General features: G+C 35.1%; 1 protein-coding gene across 4 annotated transcripts in view; it reads right to left on the bottom strand.

Annotated features, from left to right (window-relative positions):
• LOC127880290 (ADAMTS-like protein 1) overlaps positions 1–25,631 on the bottom strand; it is a 154,138-nt gene that overhangs the window by 73,924 nt on the left and 54,583 nt on the right. Inside the window, exon 1 of one of the 4 annotated variants that reach the window (XM_052427641.1) lies at positions 13,705–14,215. The exons of the other annotated variants lie outside the window; for them this stretch is intronic. Within the exon in view, the coding sequence (XP_052283601.1) occupies positions 13,705–13,746 (42 nt within the window). The 5' untranslated portion in view covers positions 13,747–14,215. Of the gene's footprint in view, positions 1–13,704; positions 14,216–25,631 lie in introns of those variants that run through there. 4 annotated transcript variants of the gene reach the window in all.

Genomic DNA, 25,631 nt, shown 5'->3' with positions numbered 1-25,631 from the left:
CAATGCACAACTTCGCGTTTTTATATAAACATCTGACGGACACCCAATTCACAGCTATTTATTTCTATTTTAAACATCTGATGAACACCCAATGCACAGCTGTGCATTTATTTTAAACTTCTGCCGATCACCCGATGCGCAGCTATGCATTTTTATTTTAAACATCTGACGAACACCCAATGTACAGCTATTCATTTATATATTAAACATCTGATGAACACCCAATGCACAGCTGTGCATTTAAATTGAAAACATCTGACGAACACCTTATGCACAGCTATGCATGTCTAATTTAAACATCTGACGAACACCCAATGCACAGCTGTGCATTTCTGTTTTAAATATCTGATGAACACCCAATGCACAGCTGTGCATTTGTATTTTAAACATCCGACGAACATCCAATGCACATCTGTATATTTCTATTTTAAACATCTGATTAACACCCAATACACAGCTGTGCATTTCTGTTTTAAATATCTGATTAACACCCTATGCATAGCTGTGCATTTCTATTTTAAACATCTGACAAACACCTAATGCACAGCTATGCATTTATACATTAAACATATGACGAACACACAATGCACAGCTATGCATTTATATATTTAACATCTGATGAACACCCAATGCACAGCTGTGCATTTAAATTGTAAACATCTGACGAACGCCTAATTCACAGCTATGCATTTCTAATTAAAACATCTGACGGACACCCAATGCACAGCTGTGCATTTCTTTTTTAAATATCTGATGAACACCCAATGCACAGCTGTGCATTTGTATTTTAAACATCCGACGAACATCCAATGCACAGCTGTACATTTCTATTTTAAACATCTGACGAACACCCAATGCACAGCTGTGCATTTCTTTTTTAAACATCTGATGAACACCCGATGCGCAGCTATGCATTTCTAGTTTAATCATCTTAAGGACACCCAATGCACAGCTGTGCATATCTGTTTTAAACATCTGACGAACACCCAATGCACAGCTGTGCATTTACATTTTAAACATCTGACGAACACCCAATGCACAACTTTGCGTTTCTATTTTAACATCTGACGGACACCTAATGCACAGCTATGTATTTCTATTTTAAACATCTGATAAACACCCAATGCACAGCTATGCATTTATATATTAAACATCTGACGGACACCCAATACACAGCTATGTATTTCTTTTTTAAACATCTGACGAACATCCAATGCACAGCTATTCATTTATATATTAAACATCTAATGAACACCCAATGCAGAGCTGTGGAATTGTATTTTGAACATCTGACGAACATTCAATGCACAGCTGTGCATTTGTACTTTAAACATCTGACGAACACCCAATACACAGCTGTGCATTTCTATTTTAACATCTGATTAACACCCTATGCACCGCTGTGCATTTCTGTTTTAAACATCTGATGAACACCCAATGCACAGCTGTGCATTTGTATTTTAAACATATGACGAATATCCAATTCACAGCTTTGCGTTTCTATTTAAACATCTGACGAACACCCAATGCACAGCTATTCATTTATATATTAAAGGGATCTTTTCACGCTTTGGTAAATTGACAAAATTGAAAAAAGTTGTTTCAGATTCGCAAATTTTCGTTTTAGTTATGATATTTGTGAGGAAACAGTAATACTGAACATTTACCATGGTCTAATATAGCCATTATATGCATCTTTTGACGATTTTAAAACCTAAAAATTATAAAGCGTTGCAACGCGAAACGATTGAATAATTTGGAGAGTTCTGTTTTTGTCGTTAAATTTTGTGAAACTACGAAGATTGCTTATATAAGGTATAAAATACTTCACATGTATGTACTCGGCGGAATAGCTCAGTAGGCTAGAGCGTTTTTACTTCAGTACTCTGGCAGGACTCCAGGGGTCACTGGTTCGAAACCTGGTCCGGGCAATGTTCTTTTCCTTTTTTTAATTTTATTCTTGATTTTTTACTGGAGCTTTTACGATCCAATGTTTACATTTATCGATATAAAGCATTTAATGAATAAGTTAAAAAATGCCAAAATCTGTGAAAAGGCCCCTTTAAACATCTGATGAACACCCAATGCACAGCTGTGCATTTAAATTGTAAACATCTGACGAACACCTAATGCACAGCTATGCATTTCTAATTAAACATCTGACGAACACCCAATGCACAGCTGTGAATTTCTTTTTTAAATATCTGATGAACACCCAATGCACAGCTGTGCATTTGTATTTTAAACATCCGACGAACATCCAATGCACAGCTGTACATTTCTTCTTTAAACATCTGATTAACACCCAATGCACAGCTGTGCATTTCTGTTTTAAACATCTGATGAACACCCAATGCACAGCTGTGCATTTATTTTAAACTTCTGCCGATCACCCGATGCGCAGCTATGCATTTCTATTTTAAACATCTGACGAACACCCAATGCACAGCTATTCATTTATATATAAAACATCTGATGAACACCCAACGCACAGCTGTGCATTTAAATTGTAAACATCTGACGAACACCTAATGCACAGCTATGCATTTCTAATTTAAACATCTGATTAACACCCAAAACACAGCTGTGCATTTCTGTTTTAAACATCTGATTAACACCCTATGCATAGCTGTGCATTTCTATTTTAAACATCTGACAAACGCGTAATGCACAGCTATGCATTTATATATTAAACATATGACGAACACACAATGCACAGCTATGCATTTATATATTAAACATCTGATAAACACCCAATGCACAGCTGTGCATTTAAATTGTAAACATTTGACGAACACCCAATTCACAGCTATGCATTTCTAATTTAAACATCTGACGAACACCCAATGCACAGCTGTGCAATTCTTTTTTAAATATCTGATGAACACCCAATGCACAGCTGTGCATTTGTATTTTAAACATCCGACGAACATCCAATGCACAGCTGTACATTTCTATTTTAAACATCTGATTAACACCCAATGCACAGCTGTGCATTTCTACTTTAAACTTCTGCCGTACACCCGATGTGCAGCTATGCATTTATATATTAAACATCTGATGAACACCCAATGCATAGCTGTGCATTTAAATTGTAAACATCTGAAGAACACACAATGCACAGCTATGCATTTCTAATTTAAACATCTGACGAACACCCAATGCACAGCTGTGCATTTCTTTTTTAAACATCTGATGAACACCCGATGCGCAGCTATGCATTTCTATTTTAAACATCTAAAGGACACCCAATGCACAGCTGTGCATATCTTTTTTAAACATCTGACGAACACCCAATGCACAGCTGTGCATTTAAATTTTTAACATCTGACGATCACCCAATGCACAACTTTGCGTTTCTATTTTAACATCTGACGGACACCCAATGCACAGCTATGTATTTCTATTTTAAACATCTGATAAACACCCAATGCACCGCTATGCATTTCTATATTAAACATCTGACGGACACCCAATACACAGCTATGTATTTCTTTTTTAAACATCTGACGAACATCCAATGCACAGCTATTCATTTATATATTAAACATCTGATGAACACCCAATGCAGAGCTGTGGAATTGTATTTTGAACATCTGCCGAACATTAAATGCACAGCTGTGCATTTGTATTTTAAACATCTGACGAACACCCAATACAAAGCTGTGCATTTCTATTTTAACATCTGATTAACACCCTATGCACCGCTGTGCATTTCTGTTTTAAACATCTGATGAACACCCAATGCACAGCTGTGCATTTGTATTTAAACATATGACGAATATCCAATGCACAGCTTTGCGTTTCTATTTTAACATCTGCACAGCTATTCATTTATATATTAAACATCTGATGAACACCCAATGCACAGCTGTGTATTTAAATTGTAAACATCTGACGAACACCTAATGCACATCTATGCCTTTCTAATTTAAACATCTGACGAACACCCAATGCACAGCTGTGAATTTCTTTTTTAAATATCTGATGAACACCCAATGCACAGCTGTGCATTTGTATTTTAAACATCCGACGAACATCCAATGCACAGCTGTACATTTCTACTTTAAACATCTGATTAACACCCAATGCACAGCTGTGCATTTCTGTTTTAAACATCTGATTAACACCCAATGCACAGCTGTGCATTTCTGTTTTAAACATCTGATGAACAGCTAACATCTAACAGCCAACTTCACATACCTAAAAAAATAAATTAAAAACAGAAAAATACATTAAATATTTTGTCACAAATAAAGATTTGCTATCGATTTTCCATGTCATTTCATTTATTATATAATTATAATCTATACTTTTACAGCGTATCTGACATTAAAAATTCAAACACCAACAAATTTATATTGAATGTGTACAGTTCTAAGTCACACTCAGGCGACTAATTTCAACTAGCAGACTGTCTTTTAGTGGAATGCATTTTCCCGTGTGCTTTACAATCACTGTACAATATGTAGTATTGGTCATTGGCGTAGGTCTGCTTTTTTTACTACACTCAGACGTTGATGGATACACTCGACAATACTTACTGAAATCATTTCATCTGACCGCACCATACTCTTTCGCACTCATTCACCACGTTCTGTATAAATTAGAGGCAGTCAAAATAGAAATGTGTGACGAAGAATTCCGTTCCGATCTACGCCTAATGTAATATTTGTAAAGTTCTTAAAAAGTTACCCAATTTAGTTTTAACGAATTTGCATGTTTGAAAGAAAATCGTGTAGAGGGCAGATTAACAGTGGTTTTAACCACAGTCTTTCGTGAGAACAAATATTTTTGTAAGTAATTAAAAAAAAAACACGAGGCTACATACCAAATATTAAATATCTGATTATCGGGCCCTGTGGTTTCACAAAAATGTAAAAGATCATATTTGTATAATATTACAACACGCGCGTCAACATAATGGCCCGGCCAGCATTTCTCAGTTAAACATTTGTTTACCACCTGTTTTGAAATTACAAACAAATTAGCGAGTCGTTACTTATTGCCCTGAACCCGCGCACAGTAGGGTAGAGTTTCAATTAGTACTCGGGCCTACTCTTTAAAGTTATATCCGATAAATTTAAGAATGTCGCATTCAACTTGTGATACGTTTAGGTATACTTAACGCTAACTATATTTATAAAACAGCACTTATGAATAATAAAATTAAATACAATAACTGACACAATGTTTGCATCTCTTTGTGCATCGTTTTTCTGCGACACTGTACTTCAAGTGCTTATTGTGTGTGAAACATACGTTATACCTGAATATGAGACAAACAGGAAAATAATATCAAATTTTATTTAGAAAGATACCAGAATATTTATTTTTTATTAGACTTAAGCATATAAAGCTCATCGTCATAAATAAAAATATACATTAACAGCATGCGTTTGAAGTAAAATATAAAATACATCATTTCGAACAAAGATCAAAGATACCGATAACTTACATAACGGAATGCAATGACTTACGAACTAAAATAATAGACTGCGTGAACAGATAACTCAAAATCTACAAGTTCGCACCTGTGGTGACGGCGTAAAAATGCATCGGCATGATTAATTGTAAATTAAAATGCTTATTATTGCTTCAAAATGCAAACATATAAATAACGGACTAGATTTGATCTGTATATAGATGGAGAAAATTTTGTTCGTACTAATATTTATGTTTAGGTAATATAATCTTGAATATTAACAAAAAAGATATTCATTCGAGCAAACTTTCAGTAGTATGAAGTGAACATCATTTCCTAATTGTAACCTCGTGTACGATTAGATGTAATGGATAAATTAAAAATACGTTGCACAATAAACTCTTACCCATTATTTTTTAAAACATGTATTTATGCTCAACTGTCAGGCATTATATATCATTGAACATTTGGTATGTCAATTACGACAATACTTCTAAAATTGTCATGTAAACATCAACCACGTATGTGCAAACCAACCGGTGTTTAGGTCGGGATCAAACCAACTTCTTACCCTTCCACAACTAGGTCAAATACAGCGATGTTATCACAAGGATAAACCCCTTCCACAACTAGGTCAAATACAGCGATGTTATCACAAGGATAAACCACTTCCACAACTAGGTCAACTACAGCGATGTTATCACAAGGATAAACCCAATGTCTGTTCACTCCTCGTAATTGCTCGAAGCGAAATGAGCCTTGCTTTGGGATAAATGGGCTTAATGCAATTGTGTGTTAGCACCGGCTTATCATAAGCGACACTTTTCGCCTAGACCGGATTTTCGGTATGAAAAGACTACCTTAAAGCACAACAAAAATTCCATAAGAGCGGTAAGTGTCGTCCAGAACCAATGTGGGAAGATACTTAACGCTATTGCATTGAACCCGGTTTTCTCAGAATGTCGTTTTCATGGCGGGACTAGTCTACGTTTTCATGGCGGGACTGGTCTACGTTTTTATGGCGGGACTGGTCTACGTTTTCATGGCGGTTTGGGGTCTACTTTTTAATGGCGGGTCCGGGACAACGATTGCATGGCGGGTCGGGGTCTACGATTTCATGGGGGTTGGCACTACGTTTTCATGGGGGGTCGGGACTACGTTTTTATGACGGGTTGGGGTCTACGTTTTCATGGCTGGTCGAGGTCTACGTTTTCATGGCGGGTCGGGGTCTACATTAACATGGCGGATCGGGGTCTACGTTTTCATGGCGGGTCGGGACTACGTTTTCATGGCGGTCGGGTCAACGTTTTTATGGCGGGTCGGGACTACGTTTTCTGGCGGGTCGAGGTTTGCGTTTTCAAGGAGGGTCGGGTCTACGTTTTCATGGCGGTTCGGGGTCTACATTTTTTCCACTATGAACATATATTCAATCCCATGTAAGGTCTTTGTATAAGTTATCAATATAACATAATTGCTTTCCGTTAAATAACTTAATATGTTCTAAATAAATTGAAAAGCAACCACCTGTTTCTATTTTTGCAACAAGTACTTACAACATGACTCGAAATACAAACAATTCAATCTCAAGAAAAGTTTCAATAAAAGGCAATACAACAAAAGTGGTGACGGATACGTTCTTTGTTAAATTATTCGTTAGACATGATATATCCGTTTATTACTTACCGTACTCGCATATATTAACCCATTTATGCCCAGGACTCTCCCATTCTTCTTAATTGGATCTATTTATTTCCAAAATTAGGGATGTCTATTATATTTGTGTCTATATTTAGAATATTTTTTACAGAAATTCCTTTAAGCAAACAGCGCAGACCCAGATGAGACGCCGCATCATGCGGCGTCTCATCTGGGTCTACGCTGATTGCCAAGGCCTTTTTTCTAGACGCTAGGCAAACATGGGTTAAAGTAAACGACATATTTATAACACATGATAAGCCGACGCATGCATGGATAAAAAAATATTATTTTCGTATTGGACACAAATTACCGGTACCCATCCAATGTTATTCAGATGATCATAAACTTCAAACGATGAGGAATGCATTAGTAATATTTGAAGGCTTGACGGATTGAATGAAAAAAGGGGTTGAAACCTGACATTAAAAACACTCACATATCATAAGGTATGCGCAATAAGCGTTAAGTCTTAAATACAGTGTCATAAAACAACGTAAGTTTTGAATTGGCAGAAGTTATAGAACGACAATTTTATTACTTTGATGTAATTCTCAATCACCTGGAATCCGAAATAAATCGTTTGTTTCATTAAAACTGTCGAAAAGTGATAGCTGGAATAGCCCCTCTGTTCATCTGCTGCTCGATACTGCGTGCTTATCGCGACCTTCATTTTATATTCAAGGACAACTATTCTCATTGTCTTATGGCCCTATTCCACTACGAAAACAAGCCCACGATTCGTTACGATTTATCACATTTATTGGCTCGTGACAGTCTACGATTGAGTTACGACACTGGTACGATTGAGTTACGACGAATCGTGGGGTTCGGTTGAAATCTTGCGAATAGGGTCACGACTTCACTACGATGTGTAAGAATCCACTGCGACTGTACTACGAACGATGCAGATCGGTTACGACTAACCTAGGACCTCACCGAACGGACACATGAATTAGGCGCCAATATCTATTGATATTGATCATTCTTTACAATGTGACCTACAAACTTCTGGGTAAATGTACATGTGTAAGAAATCAAAAATGGAAGTTCGACGAAGAGCAGCTGTAGTATTTGCACTAGAGCTTGAAAATCAACACCACGTGTTGATGGCAAGAGGAATAATAAGAAGGAGGAGAATGCGAGCGGCACTTAGTTGGTGGGTTAGACCATGGCTTACACCGACGAGAAGGCTAACAACTGAATGAAAAAAAAAACCGAGAAGCTCTGTTTATATACCACACCCATTCTCCGAAAATTGTAACTGTTTCGTAACTAAATCGCGAGAATCTTAGCGGGCTCGCAACTCACTCGGGGTGAACTCGTGAGAGTCTTGACAAAGTCGTAGCTGATTCGTAGACAGATTGCGTGATCACCGATTTCCCGATTGAGTCACGAATTACCTGCGATTCCATTACGACACCAAAGAACGCACTACGACGCTGTTACGAGTCAACTGCGATTAAATTCAGTCTTGGAGGTCCTGGACAAATTTTTAACACGTTAAAAAGCTGGCCACGATTTTTCGGGAGCTCACGAGTTTGAGGAATCACTTACGACCGGCCCACGACTAGCTACGAATGAGTTAAGACCTTCGTCGATTGAGCTACGAATGTCTCCAACCTCACAATATTGGAAATCGGGACAAATCGTGGGGAATCGGGTCGTAGTGGAATACCCCTATAATTGACTCTTAAATGGTATTTAAATTGCTCGAAATATCTCCCGTTAAATTTGGACACGTGTACACATGATCCTGGTCTCGTGTACTCACTTATTCACTCATCATTTCAGGAACTAACGTACACATTTTCTCATTCACGCACATGTTTTATACATTCTCGCACTGCAATCTATTGACGCAATCATGCATTCACTGTCAACCATTACCCGTTGTTCAAATATTTGAGTCTCGCTCTGTGAAAAGAGGGTTTAATGCATGTGCGTTAAGTGTCGTCCCAGATTAGCCTGTGTAGTCCGCACAGAATAATCAGGGACGGCACTTTCCGCTTTTATGATATTTTACGTTTAAAGAAAGTATCTTCTTAGCAAAAATTTAGTCTATGCGGAAAGTGTCGTCCCTGATTAGCCTGTGCGGAATATACATGCTTTTAACCCCCTTTTTACGAAGCACGGCTCATTTCTATTATGTCGAGAATTCACTCATTTAGTGATATCTGTCAAGACGCTCTATTTTTTAATATTTCGTTTGTTTGGTGATACTATTAAAACAATGTCAACATTATGAACAAATGATTTAACATATCTTATTAAAGTAGTATAAATTGATGCACACAAATATTCCTCCAGATCCTATAAAAAAATAAGTAGAAATGAAAATTCCCCAAAAATTCAGATAAATGATACAATCATTTGCCATATGAATGTCTCGATGTTTAAGTCATGCGTCACCTTAATACACCTTATAAAGCACGCATATGAAAAGTTAACGAAAAAATAACCATGGTATATCACTAAAATATGAGTCTGACAAACACTTGTAATTCATGCATAATTTATTAGATATTTTAATCTAGAAATCAAACAATGAAAGTAACTTGCAGTCTGTGTAGGTAGTATGCTGTTTGCTACTCATCAGTATCTAAGTGTTGGAAATGAAGCCTTTAAAACTTGAATTTATTAAGAAAGGTTTTTAATTAAATTTAACTTTCTAAGGGACAACAAATGCGTAAAAATACGAATCTAAGTGGTAATGGGTTAAGATCATATCAAGGCTGACAACACATTTGTTTGGACAATTTTGCAATTAATGAACGTACCAGTCGAATTAATATCAAGTCCGATTAAAAAACACAACAAACTATAATAGTAAATTCGGATTGTTTTTAAAGTTATTGAACATAAATGTATATTGTCTACAAATGTTCGTCTTTATGCGGAATTTGTATTGTGAAGCGTAAAAGAATATGTAAATAACTTTTGCGCTATATTAATGCTATGTATTTGTATTATATTTGTATTTATTTATTTACAGCGTCGTTGAAGTAAACAAAAACACATAAAACATAAACAAATATAACAATTATACATGTACATGTAATGTTATGTTATAATTCTGCTCGGCACTGGAATCTTGTCAACAAGATGGGATTTAGTTTATGCTTGTGCTTATTTCATCTTGCTTCAAACTGTTGTAATTATGTTGCTCTGATGTATCTTAACCATTGAATAATCAATTAAACGTAATTGTATTTGTAAGTATGAAAAAAAGTTATGATTAGATTCTCAGCAATTTAAATCAAAGCGCTGAAGTCACTAAAGTTGTTCGCTGTTGTCGTCCTTGATTAGCTTGTGCGCATTGCACAGGCTAATCAGTGTGCACAAGCTAATCTTATTTGACATGCATTAAGCCCCGTTTTCCCTGAAAGCAGCCAATATGTACAGATTTCAATGATAAACACCAGACTGGCCAATGTCGTCTTACAAGCTGGTAAATACACTCACTGCAGTAGTAGATGCAGACGCTCCTAAGCATTTGTCGTCTGCAGTGCAGACAGGCAGCGGTAATCGTTCCTAGCATAGGGAGTTACAATTCTTAGCGTAGCTAAGGCTTCTAAGCACATACTGATTTGCAAAACATGCTCTGTAAATTTAGTCGTGAGCTAACGCTCACAACTAAAAATGGAGCGGGTGACCAATTTTTGTGTGTTTATTTTACAGCTTTATATTTCACCAAATAATGTGCATGTAAAACAAGAAAGGACCAGAAAGCTACCAGAAAGATTTAGGCTGACACTTTGTGACATTAACTGCTAACCGAAAATTGAACAGTCTATGACTTTAAATATATTGGCTCAACCAAATGAATAAAAAAAATCATTTTATAGTTTTTGTTTAATGTGCGACGGATATCTTTTCAATTTGCTGTGGTCTGTTTAAAATTTAATGTTTATCGTCCTCAAATTATTGTACGCGCGTGCCTATTTGCAGATAACTTCTAAAGAAACAATAGTGGTCTTGCTCAGTCATCGGGATGAATACACACATAAAGATTATTAGTCTAAACTCTTTCCTCGTGTTACATGTTTATACCGGTCATCAAATAGATTTCTTGTCGAAATGTTAAAGATCATATTTTTTATAATATCGCAACACGCGCGTCAACATAATGGCCCGGCCAGCATTGCTCAGTTAAACAATTGTTCACCACCTGTTTTGTACGTAATTATAAACCAATTGGCGAGTCGTTACTTATTGCCATGGACCCGCGCACTGTAAGATAGAGTTTCTAGAACTATGCGGGCCTACTCTTTAAAGTTATATCCTATGAATTTAAGAATGTCCAACTCTAAAGGTGTTACATTAATATTTACTTAAAGCTAACTCTATTAATCGTTTTTACCAGCGCTAATGTGTTGTAATGAAATTTGATACAGATACTGACCCATCTTATTTATCGGGTTTAATCAGACCTAAATGCAGATGCGTATTTTGTGTATTTTTAATGACATGCTAAGTACATGTATTGTTTAAATAACTGACAAAAATAATATTTGTGCTATTCGATCGAAAAGGTGAGCATTTTGGTTAGAGTAATGTATTTGAAAATGTCAAGCATAATTCACAACAATAAATATTGTATAGTAACACAATAGATCTTAATTCGAACATAGGTTGCAATCTCTAATCCCAAAATATGTTGCATAATAAACTTTACAAAGGTTTAAACCATGTCTTCACTCAAAATTCATGAAAGCATAAAATTTAATGAAACCTTTGGTATGCCGATTAAAATTAAGATAAAAAGAATCGATGTTTTAGTCGGTCTCAGAATCAAACCAATTTCTGTGCTTTCCGCACCTTGGTTAAACAAAGTCTTCTTACAACAAGTATCACTCCAACGTCTGTTCAATCTTCACAATTGTTCAAAGCCTAATTTTAATGTATGCCTCGCTCTGGGAAAACAGGGCTTAATGCTTGAGCGTATGGGGCCTGCAGTCTGCACAAACTAATCAGGGACGTTGAGGGTATGGGGCCTGCAGTCCGCACAAACTAATCAGGGACGTTGAGGGTATGGGGCCTGCAGTCTGCACAAACTAATCAGGGACGTTGAGCGTATGAGGCCTGCAGTCCGCACAAACTAATCAGGGACGTTGAGCGTATGGGGCCTGCAGTCCGCACAAACTAATCAGGGACGACGTATGAGGCCTGCAGTCCGCACAAACTAATCAGGGACGTTGAGCGTATGGGGCCTGCAGTCTGCACAAACTAATCAGGGACGTTGAGCGTATGAGGCCTGCAGTCCGCACAAACTAATCAGGGACGTTGAGCGTATGGGGCCTGCAGTCCGCACAAACTAATCAGGGACGACGTATGAGGCCTGCAGTCCGCACAAACTAATCAGGGACGTTGAGCGTATGGGGCCTGCAGTCTGCACAAACTAATCAGGGACGTTGAGCGTATGAGGCCTGCAGTCCGCACAAACTAATCAGGGACGTTGAGCGTATGAGGCCTGCAGTCCGCACAAACTAATCAGGGACGTTGAGCGTATGGGGCCTGCAGTCTGCACAAACTAATCAGGGACGACGTATGAGGCCTGCAGTCCGCACAAGCTAATCAGGGACGTTGAGCGTATGGGGCCTGCAGTCCGCACAAACTAATCAGGGACGACGTATGAGGCCTGCAGTCCGCACTAACTAATCAGGGACGTTGAGCGTATGGGGCCTGCAGTCTGCACAAACTAATCAGGGACGTTGAGCGTATGAGGCCTGCAGTCCGCACAAACTAATCAGGGACGACGTATGAGGCCTGCAGTCCGCACTAACTAATCAGGGACGTTGAGGGTATGGGGCCTGCAGTCTGCACAAACTAATCAGGGACGACGTATGGGACCTGCAGTCCGCACAAACTAATCAGGGACGACGTATGGGGCCTGCAGTCCGCACAAGCTAATCAGGGACGTTGAGCGTATGGGGCCTGCAGTCTGCACAAACTAATCAGGGACGTTGAGCGTATGGGGCCTGCAGTCCGCACTAACTAATCAGGGCGTATGGGGCCTGCAGTCCGCACTAACTAATCAGGGACGTTGAGCGTATGAGGCCTGCAGTCCGCACAAACTAATCAGGGACGACGTATGGGGCCTGCAGTCCGCACAAACTAATAAGGGACGTTGAGCGTATGGGGCCTGCAGTCCGCACAAACTAATCAGGGCGTATGGGGCCTGCAGTCCGCACAAACTAATCAGGGACGACGGTTGGGCGTATGGGGCCTGCAGTCCGCACAAACTAATCAGGGACGACGGTTTCCGCTGAAATGGTACTTTTCGTCTAAAGGCAGTCTCTTGTCAATACAATTCTAGCGGAGAGTGTGATTTTGATAAGCCTGTGCTGACTGAACAGACTAATATTGGACGACACTCAGCGCACATGCATTAAGTCCCCCTTTACAACAGCAAGGCTCAATACAAAGATCAAACCGATGCCATTAGCAAGATTAAGGTATCAAATGGAAAATATGCACCTCATAATATTAGCATATTATGAGCAAGTGTATGAACCTACGTCAACTGTAACTGTTAGTTAATATGTGATACTATATATTTACGTAAATAGTAAATAACATACCAATATAATAAGAAGTTCCGGTATTCCGATTCGTCCCTTCATGTTATACAATTATATTTATAAATGATGCATCGCTGTATCATCGAACTTTTGTCTTTCAATTCACTATACCACGCACGGCAAAAGAGAGCACACACTTAACTCTTGTGGTCAACTTCAAGTTTACCCATGTTTAATTGATATCACAAGAACTGTGGTGCATTACAGGTTCGTTTTTTTCTGAATGCATATAATTTGCTATGCAAATATTTCAAACATCAGTTCGATAATATATTATTTTTAGTTCAATTCCTCATTATATTTTCATTCAATATTGAATCCTAAATTTTGCTAATAAAAAGAGGTTCTCAACACATGTTTTCTTTCAACGACTGTAAAAAATCACCAGTATCAAACACTTGTAATCCGCTGAAATGTAATTAAAATTCACGTAGTGCTCTTTAATTCATGTTTATCAGCCTAATTGTTTTCATTACAAAAACACGACATTTCATCTGCCATTCACACAGTAACACCGATGTTAGAACGCGTCGAGATTTCCGTTTTAACAATCATAAGGATTTTATCAGACCTCTTTAAACCCATTATCGCACATGTCATACTACCGCCTTAAAAATGCATGAGATGTAGTCGGTCCACTAACAAACTTTGGCGGTATCAACGGAGTTTTCAGATATGGCGTACTGACGTCTATAAGTTTAGATTTAAACAGTGTTACGTGTAACTTAATGCAAAATCCAATCCACACAGCATATTAACCCATATTAAGTCGGCTCTCGCTAAACCACAGAAAGAACGATATGTTTCGTAGTAAATTTTCAATAGCAATATATATATATATATATATATATATATATATATATATATATATATATATATATATATATATATATATATATATATAAAGTACCGTAAATAACACAACTATTAATTTTATATCGCACAACACTAATAATTTCATAATAACATTTTTTTTCCCGAAAGCAATAGTGATGTTAGATCACAGCATATACTTCATGTAACTAACTACACTCTATATTTCACCTCTGGGAAAGATATTCCAAAATGAGGAGATAAGCACGAACAATAAAAATTGAGCGTTTGAACATATATGTACAAATAAATACACTAATCTTTTAAACAGTAATATTAAAAAAGAGAATAGTTTCAAGCGATTCGCATCTCTGGAAAATCAATGGTTGAGTAGCCACTGAATAAGTGCTGTAATAACTGAATTAGAACGTACCACCAATAAAGACTTTCTCATGTTGTTTAAATATTATAACCGTAAACGTCCCATTCCAATGGATTTAGCTAAAGAAAACATAACTCAGTTTTACTCAATAATTTGGTCTTGAGACTATGAACATGTTTCAAAGTTAAATTAAAAACATATAGAACCTTCAAAACTGAATTTTTCTGTGAAGAATACCTTACACTGAACTTAAAAAGAAATGAACGCGCTTTATTAGCACAATTCAGAACCGGAATTCTTCCACTTAGGGTCGAGACCAGAAGGTATGTGGGTGAAGCTCCCGAGCAAAGACGGTGTAGGTTGTGTCATAGTGGACTGGTCGAAGATGAAACTCATTTTCTTGTTGAATGTGCTCTTTATGAAAACACAAGATCAGTTATATTTGGGAATATTTTGATCTCTGAAGAATATACTACATGTCAATCAAATAAAGATAAATTAATTGTGTTGGTTAAGCGTCATCCTAGAAAGTGTGCGAAATTTGTTGTTAATGCGTTTTATATCAGAAGCAGTATGTTATATATGTAAAAATATCTGTTGTATGCAGTTGTGTCATTAAAAAATATATAATATTGTAAATGAACTTTTAAGTATCATTTTTCAGAAATATGCCATCTTAATTGGATAATTTTAATACTACTGAAATTATTCTTATATTGATCTAACTTGGATAAACCTGAATTTATTATTTCTAATTTATTCATTATTCCAATTTAAAAAAGTGAATATTTTACAAAAACGCGCAGAGAAAGTCCTTCTACAAAAGCCAAATAGAACACCATCCAAAGAATTGTTTTTACAGCTTAATTGGCTCTCGTTTAATAATAGATGCAAATACCACACGGCAATCTTGATATATAAATGTGTCAACAATCAGACTCCAGAATATTTAAATACTATTATAACTTTTTCTCAAAATCAAAAATATAACTTAAGATCTGCCACCCATAGCGATTTTGTTAATACCAAAGCAAATACAGGTTATAAGAAACGAGCTTTTTCATACCATAGCATGGAAATTTGGAACAGTATACCGGTTGGAATAAGAATGACATGCTCTATCTCTGCTTTTAAAAGGCAATATAAAGCACATTTATTTTCTAATCAATAATATGTCATATGTTGTTGTTGTCTTTTTTCTAATCAATGATATTTTATGTGTGTCTGTCTAAAAGGCAAAATGTGTGTTATGTATTGGTGTAAGAAAATATTGGTTAAATGTTTTACTTGTTATAGACCTATTTGTGTATGTTAGTTTAAGAAGGCCACATTGTAAATAAGTATTGATTCATCTGCATAATATGTATTATGCGTCATTGTCTTTATTTGTAACCTTCTGTTAATAAAGATTTTATTATTATTATTATTACAATCAATAATATTTCATGTGTGTCTATATATGGGTGTTATGTATGGGTGTAAGAAAATATTGTTTGAATGTTTTACTTATTATAGACCTATTTGTGTATGTTATTTTAAGAAGGCCACATTGTGTAAAAGTATTGATTCATTTGCATAATATGTATAATGTGTCATTGTTTTTATGTGTAACCTTCAGTAAATAAAGCTTTTATTATTATTATTATTATTATTATTATTATTATTATTATTATTATAATTATTATTATTATTATTATTATTATTATTATTATTATTATTATTATTATTATTGAACTCAGCATGTTGCTTAAATATTTTATTGTCCATTTGTATAATAATGATCGCGTTATATGTTACACTGCTGTTAAGGTGACTTATAGGCCTGTTAGGCCGGGTGTTCTTTTATGCATTGTATATATGTCTGTCAACACCTTGTACGTAAACACATTTCACTATAATAAAAGATTATCTTATCTTATCTTATTTAAATGTTAGATCACGGTGTAAGTCATTTGCTTTGTTCACCCGTAAACCGGTAATCAATAATTTTCTGATTCAATCATAAAGACTGTGATCAACACTCTTTGATATGTCAGTTTGAGAGGTTTATTTATGTTTAAATTTGTGGAAATTAGAAAGCTACAAAAAAAAGTCACCAAAAAGATTTAATCTTTTATCTGACAATCACTTATACAACAGTTTATATTTAAAAAATACATTTATATTGTCGTGTGTTTCAAATATCAATTTCGTCACATTGTGTGTTCATTTGCATCAATTTTGCTCCTACAATTGCATACTGGCCATTTTAAAATTGCTCAAGACCATGAATACGGTTACCTTAAAACTTGCAAAGGAGACGTTACAGTTAATGTTAACACAATTGGTCGACCTTTGTATTTGCTATATGGGTCGTGCTCTGTGAGAACGGGGTTAAATGCAAGTGCGTGAAGTGCCTTCCCAGTGACACATTTTTACATGACGCCGTTCATATGATACAATTATATACATTGAACTAAATTTAATTTGCACAGTTTGAAATGTGAAAATATTTATGTGAAAAACAGATACAATATTTAATAAAAGAATGATCAAGGTCATTATAACGGTGACATCGCCGTTTATATTAAAGTACTCTAAATGAAACATATATCTGCACATTGTTCAATCTGAGCTTATTAGAAATAAACAACCAACAAAGTCCCCCCCATTGGCCGAAAGAAAAATGAAAATAATTACAATACATATGCAATGAAGCATTTATGTATTTTGTGTTTTTTTTTCTCTTTTACAGTGGGCCGGGTGAAGGAAATGCAAAAGCGCTACATGTGTTTGTTATTTTCTTTGTGGTGGTTATACGGTGTTCGTATGAACGGATTATGCATGCTTAATAAACACATTTTAAGAAAACATGTATCAAAAAATTATTTAATATTTATTGTTTGTGATAAACTGAAAGTACATCGGCACTTAACGATACATTCACCCGTCTTTATATTATTAAAAGCTTGACTGACTTTACATAATGGGCAAACTTATAGCAAAACTATTTGTATGTAATAGAGTAAAGCTATAAATACCTCATACTATTAGAACAGATACAGACGATATCGTGTTAAAGTTTAACAGACAAAAGAAAAGCGTTGTCAATACCAAGTACAGATCCCATAATTTATTATTTAAACAAGGGAGTTTCTTTGTATTACGCGTGCAGGGTCATTTTTATTATTAAATACCTTCATTGAACTAAGAGTCAACCAGAATTGAAACATAGATTATGTAATCGATTCGCGTTACATTGTTAGCATCCTTTAATTAAGGAGTGAACACTTATTTGAAAATGATATGGTCGAAACAAAATATGGTCAGTATTTAATAACCATTGTTGCAAAACGTAACACACTTGAAGTACTGAGAATGATAAAACGTACGAACACATAAACATGATAAAACCGTTACAATACATGAAGAATGCAATAATTTACTGTCGAACTGTATTTACCATTTTTAACAAAAAACGTGAATACCGGGCAATATTTAATACATTCATACATCACTCTCAACGACCTGCTTTCATCAATATTTCAGTGAATGGTATAAGGATAAAGATTAACTCGATTACATTAGAGTAAATTTGTGGGCAGAAAAACGAGATACAATTCCGCAATGTATGTCAAGCGTGAAATGTGGGTAAATTATTTCCACATAATTAAATATCTTGTAGAATGGCCACACAACAAATTTGTTTTGTTGACATCAAATGGACGCATATTAGTGACTGGGTCGAGGACCTCTGAATTAGAAAGTGTAAGTCACGCGATATCGGTTCGGAATGTTTTACCAAGTTGCATGTTGAATAGCAAATTCCGTGACGAAACACAAAACAACATAATAAATGAAAACAGTCAACAGTCTAATAAATGCAAACGTCTACTAAAATGATCGAACAAAATTTCCTTATTTATATTTTTTAATTTATTCACAACGATGATAAGAAAACGTAATAAAATAATTATTAGCAGCGGCATGCGAAAATGGATCTAATGCCGTTCGCGGTCAGCCCAGCTCCAGACCAGCCGGCGCACGAGGCTCATTTTCATACTTGACACCAATAATGCACCGTTCAATGTCGATCAAGTTTCAAACCCAAGCCTTCTCCTGTTGCATCACATCAAATTTTTGTGACGACTTCAAAGATTGTCTGATGATAAAGTGAACTTTAAACTTTAAAGTACTATTCGTACGATGATATTGCACTTATAACGTTAACTCGATCAAACCCTCGTGCACTAACACCGAGTGAGTTGTGACTTGAGTGTTAGCTGACCATTGTATTACTTTAATTAATTCGCAAATGGCTCAGCGAAAACATAAACTTTATCTGTCATTTACATATATAATCGACCGTCATTTCGCCCGATAGTCTTCTAGTCATTTTAATTTTCTTTACCATTTGTCCAATATAACCTTGTTCTGTCTCTCTGTAATAAAACTCTGGGCCCGTATTCACCAACCGATTCTTAGACTTAAGAATAAAGAATAGACTTAGAACCAAGAAAAATGTCCTCAGTGTTTGAATATATACAGGCCTCCACTGGTGATTATGTCATTAACAAAATGTTCTATATGAAGAATAATATACATAGAGATGTTGACTGCAGAGTTTGACTCAAAATTAAAGAAATTCTTGAATATTCTAATTTAAAGAATTTTCTTTATTCTAAGACTTAAGCCAAAGAATTGTTTGGTGAATACGGGCCCTGGACTCACTAGTTCGTTTATTCTTTGTTTTCGAGTATTTATTGGTTGACTGATTAATTGATTGATTGATTGATTTATTGATTTATTGATTGATTGATTGATTGATTGATTGATTTATTTATTTATTTATTTATTTATTTATTTATTTATTTATTTATTTATTTATTTATTTATTTATTTATTTATTTATTTATTTATTTATTTATGTATTCACTCAAGATTTCAACAATTAACACATAAGAATTTGCTGTTGGTTTATTGTATACTTCGCTCTCTAACCCATAAGTCGGATGAAATAATTCATTTTTAAAGTGTCTATCACCTTTTTAGTTTATTACTTATTACGTTTTTTAAGCATCGATGAAACAGCGATCTAAAATAATCTTGTATTATTACTCTGCATTGACGGTTTGAATACATTCAGTCTGGTATGAAATAGTGGCTAACATGTATTGAAAACTATATTTTGTTGTTATTGAGAATACATGCACATAAAAATGATAATAATGTTAATGCTCTCTAAAACTTTAGGATTCATTCTGGCGTATTTTTGTTAAAGATGACCAATTGCGATAAATTATGTTATAATATTAGAGAATTCAGATTAAGCATAGATTGTTTACGTTCACTACGCGTATAACATTATTGAGAAATAAAGCCCCTTTTTATCGAAAATACTTCAGTGCATGCCATAACAGCACAAGTTCTTAAGTCTAATGAAAGACAAAAGACTTAAATTTTATGAAAACTTATCCTTTTGCCAGGGGTACATTTATGTATCTTTATATTTGAAATCACTTTTTTATACCACATTTATATAGCGCCCTTTTCATACTCGCGGGTGCGTTCAAAGGCGCTTTACATGTTTTTCCCTGATCACTGGGTCACAAGTCGTCCGTTAACATCTTGGCGCAGTATGCAGCCACGGCACATTGGCTTATTTCCCTCACAGGTACCCATTTATACACCTGGGTGGAGAGGAGCAGATGTGGGATAAATTTCTTGCTCAAGGAAATTCCAGTGGTCAGGGCGGGATTCGAACCCGGGACCTCTCGATCCCTAAGCCAGCGTCCTACCATAAGACCACTGCTTCCACAAAAATCACTTGCAGTTACGTGTAGTTACTTCATTACAACAAGGCAATACAAATTTCTAATCTGTTGAAAACCAACAAGTTTTCTGTTTACTTATTTTTTTTTTCCACCGTTGATTAAAATTTAAGAGTAAAACTAGAGAATTTCGCTGAAATGATAACGTAATGAAGCCATAAAAGAACGTTCTTTCACAATCAAATAGTGAAAATGATCGATACTTTATTAAATCCTTTATTGCCACATAAACCACATACACGCATTAAATAAAGTTTTATTTTTGGTATTTTAGTCGGTAAGATGTTCGTCTAAATATGCACATTTCGCAAATTTGTCTTAAATTGTTTTCACTAGGGCTTCCCAATTGTTGTTGAACGAGAACGATTGAAAGGCGCAGTGTCAGGTAGTATTGTTATTATCAGCATTTATTTCCGAAAGATTTCATCAAGCATTTCAAACGTCAACACCATATTAAATTTCAATTAATTTCGCGTATTTGATAAAAAAATACACACTTAGTCAATTCATAAAGCATTATATTTTATGACTATTTTATGACTGGAGAAATGATGGTTCCCGATAGAAATACCTGACTCACTGTCATTGCGAATTTAATTCTCGCTAGAAGACGAAGCAAAATATACACAACAACCATTCGCTTTTATGGACACATACATAACAATTAGTGTTATATCTGATATCTGAATTTGGGTTTACCTATAATAATTTGTATTTATTCATATTCGATTTAATATTTCAATTAACCACATACGTTTTAGGACTGGTTATGGGATGGGTTTACACATGTTCTTCCAAAAAAAAACATTACTTGCTGAATTGCTAATTAACTTTAACGATTTTTTTTTATGAACAAGTTAGTTTATACAAACCCTTGAAGTCAATTTAGCGGCTCACTTTAATAAATATGTTGAATTCGTTTGAATTTGAGCGTACACAGCGTCGCGCAGCTCTATAACTATAGCTAATCAACCCACAATTACCAGAATGTTTAAATACCAGATTCAATGCAAACCTAAAGATCATTCGTCTAAAGTATTTCTCGAGTGTCGCGTTCATACTAATAACAGATAATTTTCATAGCGAATAATCAATGAACATATTTTAGTAATACGGGGATGCATGGGTCATCTTTAAGCTTCGGTTGAATTTTGCTAAACTATTGAATTGTAAACGACATTTCTTGTAACAATACACCACTAAGCATTCCGTTATTACCATAAAACACGGCTCCATGATCGGGTTTCTCTAGTTGGACACGGACCGTCTCTTTTAAGTTGTATCCAACGAATTAAGGAATGCCAATTCGTACAGATGCTAGCTTTACGTAGCATCGCAATGCAATAACATTAATTAATTAAATACAGTTAGTGGCATTCATTCCGAACATGTACAGGGATACCAAAATATCGCTTTTTCAAAATGTGTAATATGTGAAGTTGATGTTCTAACATTTTGTGTGTATTTACAAAATTAGTGTGGGCTTTTTCTAGCAAGTTAATGATGTCATTTCCCCACATTTTACACACAAAAACAGCTGAAAAAGGTATACAAGTTTTTGTTGCATCAATATTTCTTATTTTCCTTTTCAAACTAAAGAAAGCAAACTGTCTGTTTTTGGAGAAAACTACTCTCAGAAATTTTTAAGATTCGAAAACTTCTATTTGCAGTCCATTTAATTCAACCATTTTACCAAAAAAAAATTTTCTAAAGTTTCCAGCTGCAGCAATATTGATAAAATGTGTTTATAACTGAGTTTAATTATTTGTCTTCTTGGTTTGCAAATAAAACCGAATCGTCTACATACAAAATTATAGTTAGTCTAAGATACCGATCTGAATTTCGATCTTTAGGTTGCTCTTTGAAAGAAAGTAATTGTCTACATCATAGTTTAAATAAAAAAAGGACAAGTGAATAAGTTTTATCTTGGTTTACACCTTTTGCACAAGGAAAATACTCTTAATATTTAATTCTAACCAACAATGCAATATTGTATACCATTAGACATATTTTTAAGAAGAAAAAAAAACAACGTCAATAGTAAAACTTAACCCATTTATGCCTAGCGTCTAGAAAAAATGGCCTTGGCAAACAGCGTAGACCCAGATGAGACGCCGCATGATGCGGCGTCTCATCAGGGTCTGCGCTGTTTGCTTAAAGAAAATTCAGAAAGAAATATTCTAAATATAGAAATAAATATACTAGACATCCCTAATTTTGGAAATAAATTGATCCAATTTAGAAGGATGGGAGAGTCCATTAGGCATAAATGGGTTTATATTTGTTTCCAGAGGCCAACCCTCCAGACTATATCAAATGCCTTTTGAAAATCAACAAAACAGCAAAACAATATAACCAGTCATAAATAACTATTGTTTGCAATCGGTCGCTTCGTAACATTACTTGGTAAAACGCGCGAAAACTGTGCACTTAAAGCTAAACAAATATCGAATAGGTAGGACGAACTGTCAAATTGTATTGTTCATTTTTAATGTATTGCGTGTCGAATTGATGTTTACTAACAGTTAAATAGCACTCTCTGCCATCTGTTTTCATAAATTCTTAAGTTGGCAGCTTTTAGGATAAAGATTAGAAAAGTAAATCTCTTGGAAGAAAAGCGCAATACAATTCTAAAATGTATATCGGGCGTGCAATTGGGTCAATTGTTTCCACATAATTAAACAAATGTAACACGAACACAATACAAATTTGTTTTATTGACGCATGGAAGTGACAGGTTCGAGGACCAATTAATGTTACAGAATTTAAGAACACACGATTTGGATACATAACCGTTTAAACCCGAGACACCAGGGTTTTCTGTTTTTATCTGGCTTCGATAGTAGGCGAGCTCACTTTTTTATTTATTAATTCAAGTACATGTATCATGGATGTTACAAACTTACATACTAGTTAATTTACTGACCCGTTCTCATCTATTAATGCACGTATACTAACCGATTTTCTCAACCATGCATTTACTTATGCATTAAATCATTAATTTCACCTCTCACCCGTTACTGATTATTTTTATTCATTCATTTAAATATGTTAATTCAGCGGAGATGCGTAAGAAATGTGTCGTATGAAATTTGATAAGTTTCGGCAATTCTGATCTTTCTTGTTTTGACTTCGTCCATCATAATAAGGCTTTTATTAAATAAAAAAGTCACATTAAACAAAAACACAATTTTTGGTTGTTTGTGCATTTACTACGGGATCAAGGATATTGGAAAAACGCGCTGGCAAATATTTACGTAGTGCTGGTTATTAGTATGGAAGGGTATTTAGGTAAAAATTACATCCTTCTTTGTGGCTGTGTCATGGTTCTTGATGGAACTTTCAATTTGTATGTAGACACCTTTTCATGCCTGATGGCACTTACATCTTGTACAAATGCAACATTCTTGTTCGTTAATTGCATGCTGCATATGTGTATGTTGGTTTGTGCAGAGAGACTTGTGGAATAGGCGCAGTGCATAATGGAATCAAATATTGATGCGTTGAATAAATTAACGCGATGGCAAGATGTGAGTTTCACCCAAGCACAAAGCAACATACAATCATGCATGATACAATGATGTCAATTGACAGTCGTTCCAAAATGCTACAGACGACTACGGAAATTTACGGCGTGTAACGACAATTTTATGTTATAGGAGAAGTTGCGCCCCTTTGTAAGATATTTGCTACTGAAACGAAATTAACCGGGAGTTTGTAGACGTAACTTTTTTTGGTTAATGACTAACCATATTTTTTGTACAGTAATTAACCTTCAATGACCAAATAAATTCTATGGATATATTTCAATATATGCTACTAATGCATGTATGCAGAGCTCCAGATAAGACGCTTAAAGTCGTAAAAAAATGAATTAAATTTAGTAAAAAAGTAGACTTAAATTCTGTGCGTACGGTTACACATTGGAAAAATAAAATAAGAATTCAAAATTTGTGATCATGCGTAAAACTCAATATCAATGCATATAATGAAAACATTTTATCAATGAGTTCCCACTCGTCTATGCCCTCATTACAATCATGAAATCAACACCACTTTAACGTTATTATGAATAACAGACCATCTTTAAAACAGTCGAAAAGCCGAACGTTTTCCATTATCTGGTCCTTTTATCGCAAAAAGTCTGCTGTAACCCGGCAATTGTCATGAGCTCTTCTTAGACTATAAACCTAAATGCGGATGCGCCAAAAATTATACTTACCTGAAAAAAGGAATTAATAATAGACTTTAAGGCTGTTTTTTTTACAGAGTGTAAACCAAGATTTTGCTGAAAAAGTTATCTGGAACTCTGCATGTATGTTGAGAGGAAATTTATTACATTATTTCAAATTTACTAGAGTACTTTAATATTGCACCACATAAAATGCTATAAAACTATAATATTAAAGTGCACATATAAACTTTATTATAGATGGGTAGGTATTTCGTGTCAATCTCTTTTCACATATGAAAGAGCTGTTGGTCATGCTGCTTTAAGTACATATAGATGCATTACGCAATTTAGATTAAGCAAAATAAAACACTAGGTATTTGCCAAGATTCATAAGAGTCAAATATATACGAGCAGTAAGAGCGTAATCGTGCGCAGCGAGACTTACTCATGTAGAATTGAAACTCTTATTGCTTTCTTTCAAAATAATTTCATGTGTCCGATCTAATATGCAATATACCCGGTGTTTTTGTTTAATGCGGATTAATGCTCCGTTTAAGATCCATAATTAATGAATGCCTCAATATTTTCAAAAATTAACATTTTTTCATATAGATTGGATATAAATATTATAGAGCTTAACAAAAAAATACATTAAGCCCTGTTCTCCCGGCACACGCGCTGGTCACACAGGTGGTTAGCGTGTGGCTATGATCATAATTAGTGAAAACATATTTTTGAATGATAAATA

Source organism: Dreissena polymorpha, chromosome 4, assembly GCF_020536995.1.
Source record: "Dreissena polymorpha isolate Duluth1 chromosome 4, UMN_Dpol_1.0, whole genome shotgun sequence".
Lineage (NCBI taxonomy): Eukaryota > Metazoa > Mollusca > Bivalvia > Myida > Dreissenidae > Dreissena > Dreissena polymorpha.
The sequence above is the reverse complement of the archived record's forward strand: the minus strand, read 5'-3'. Positions and strand labels throughout refer to the sequence as shown.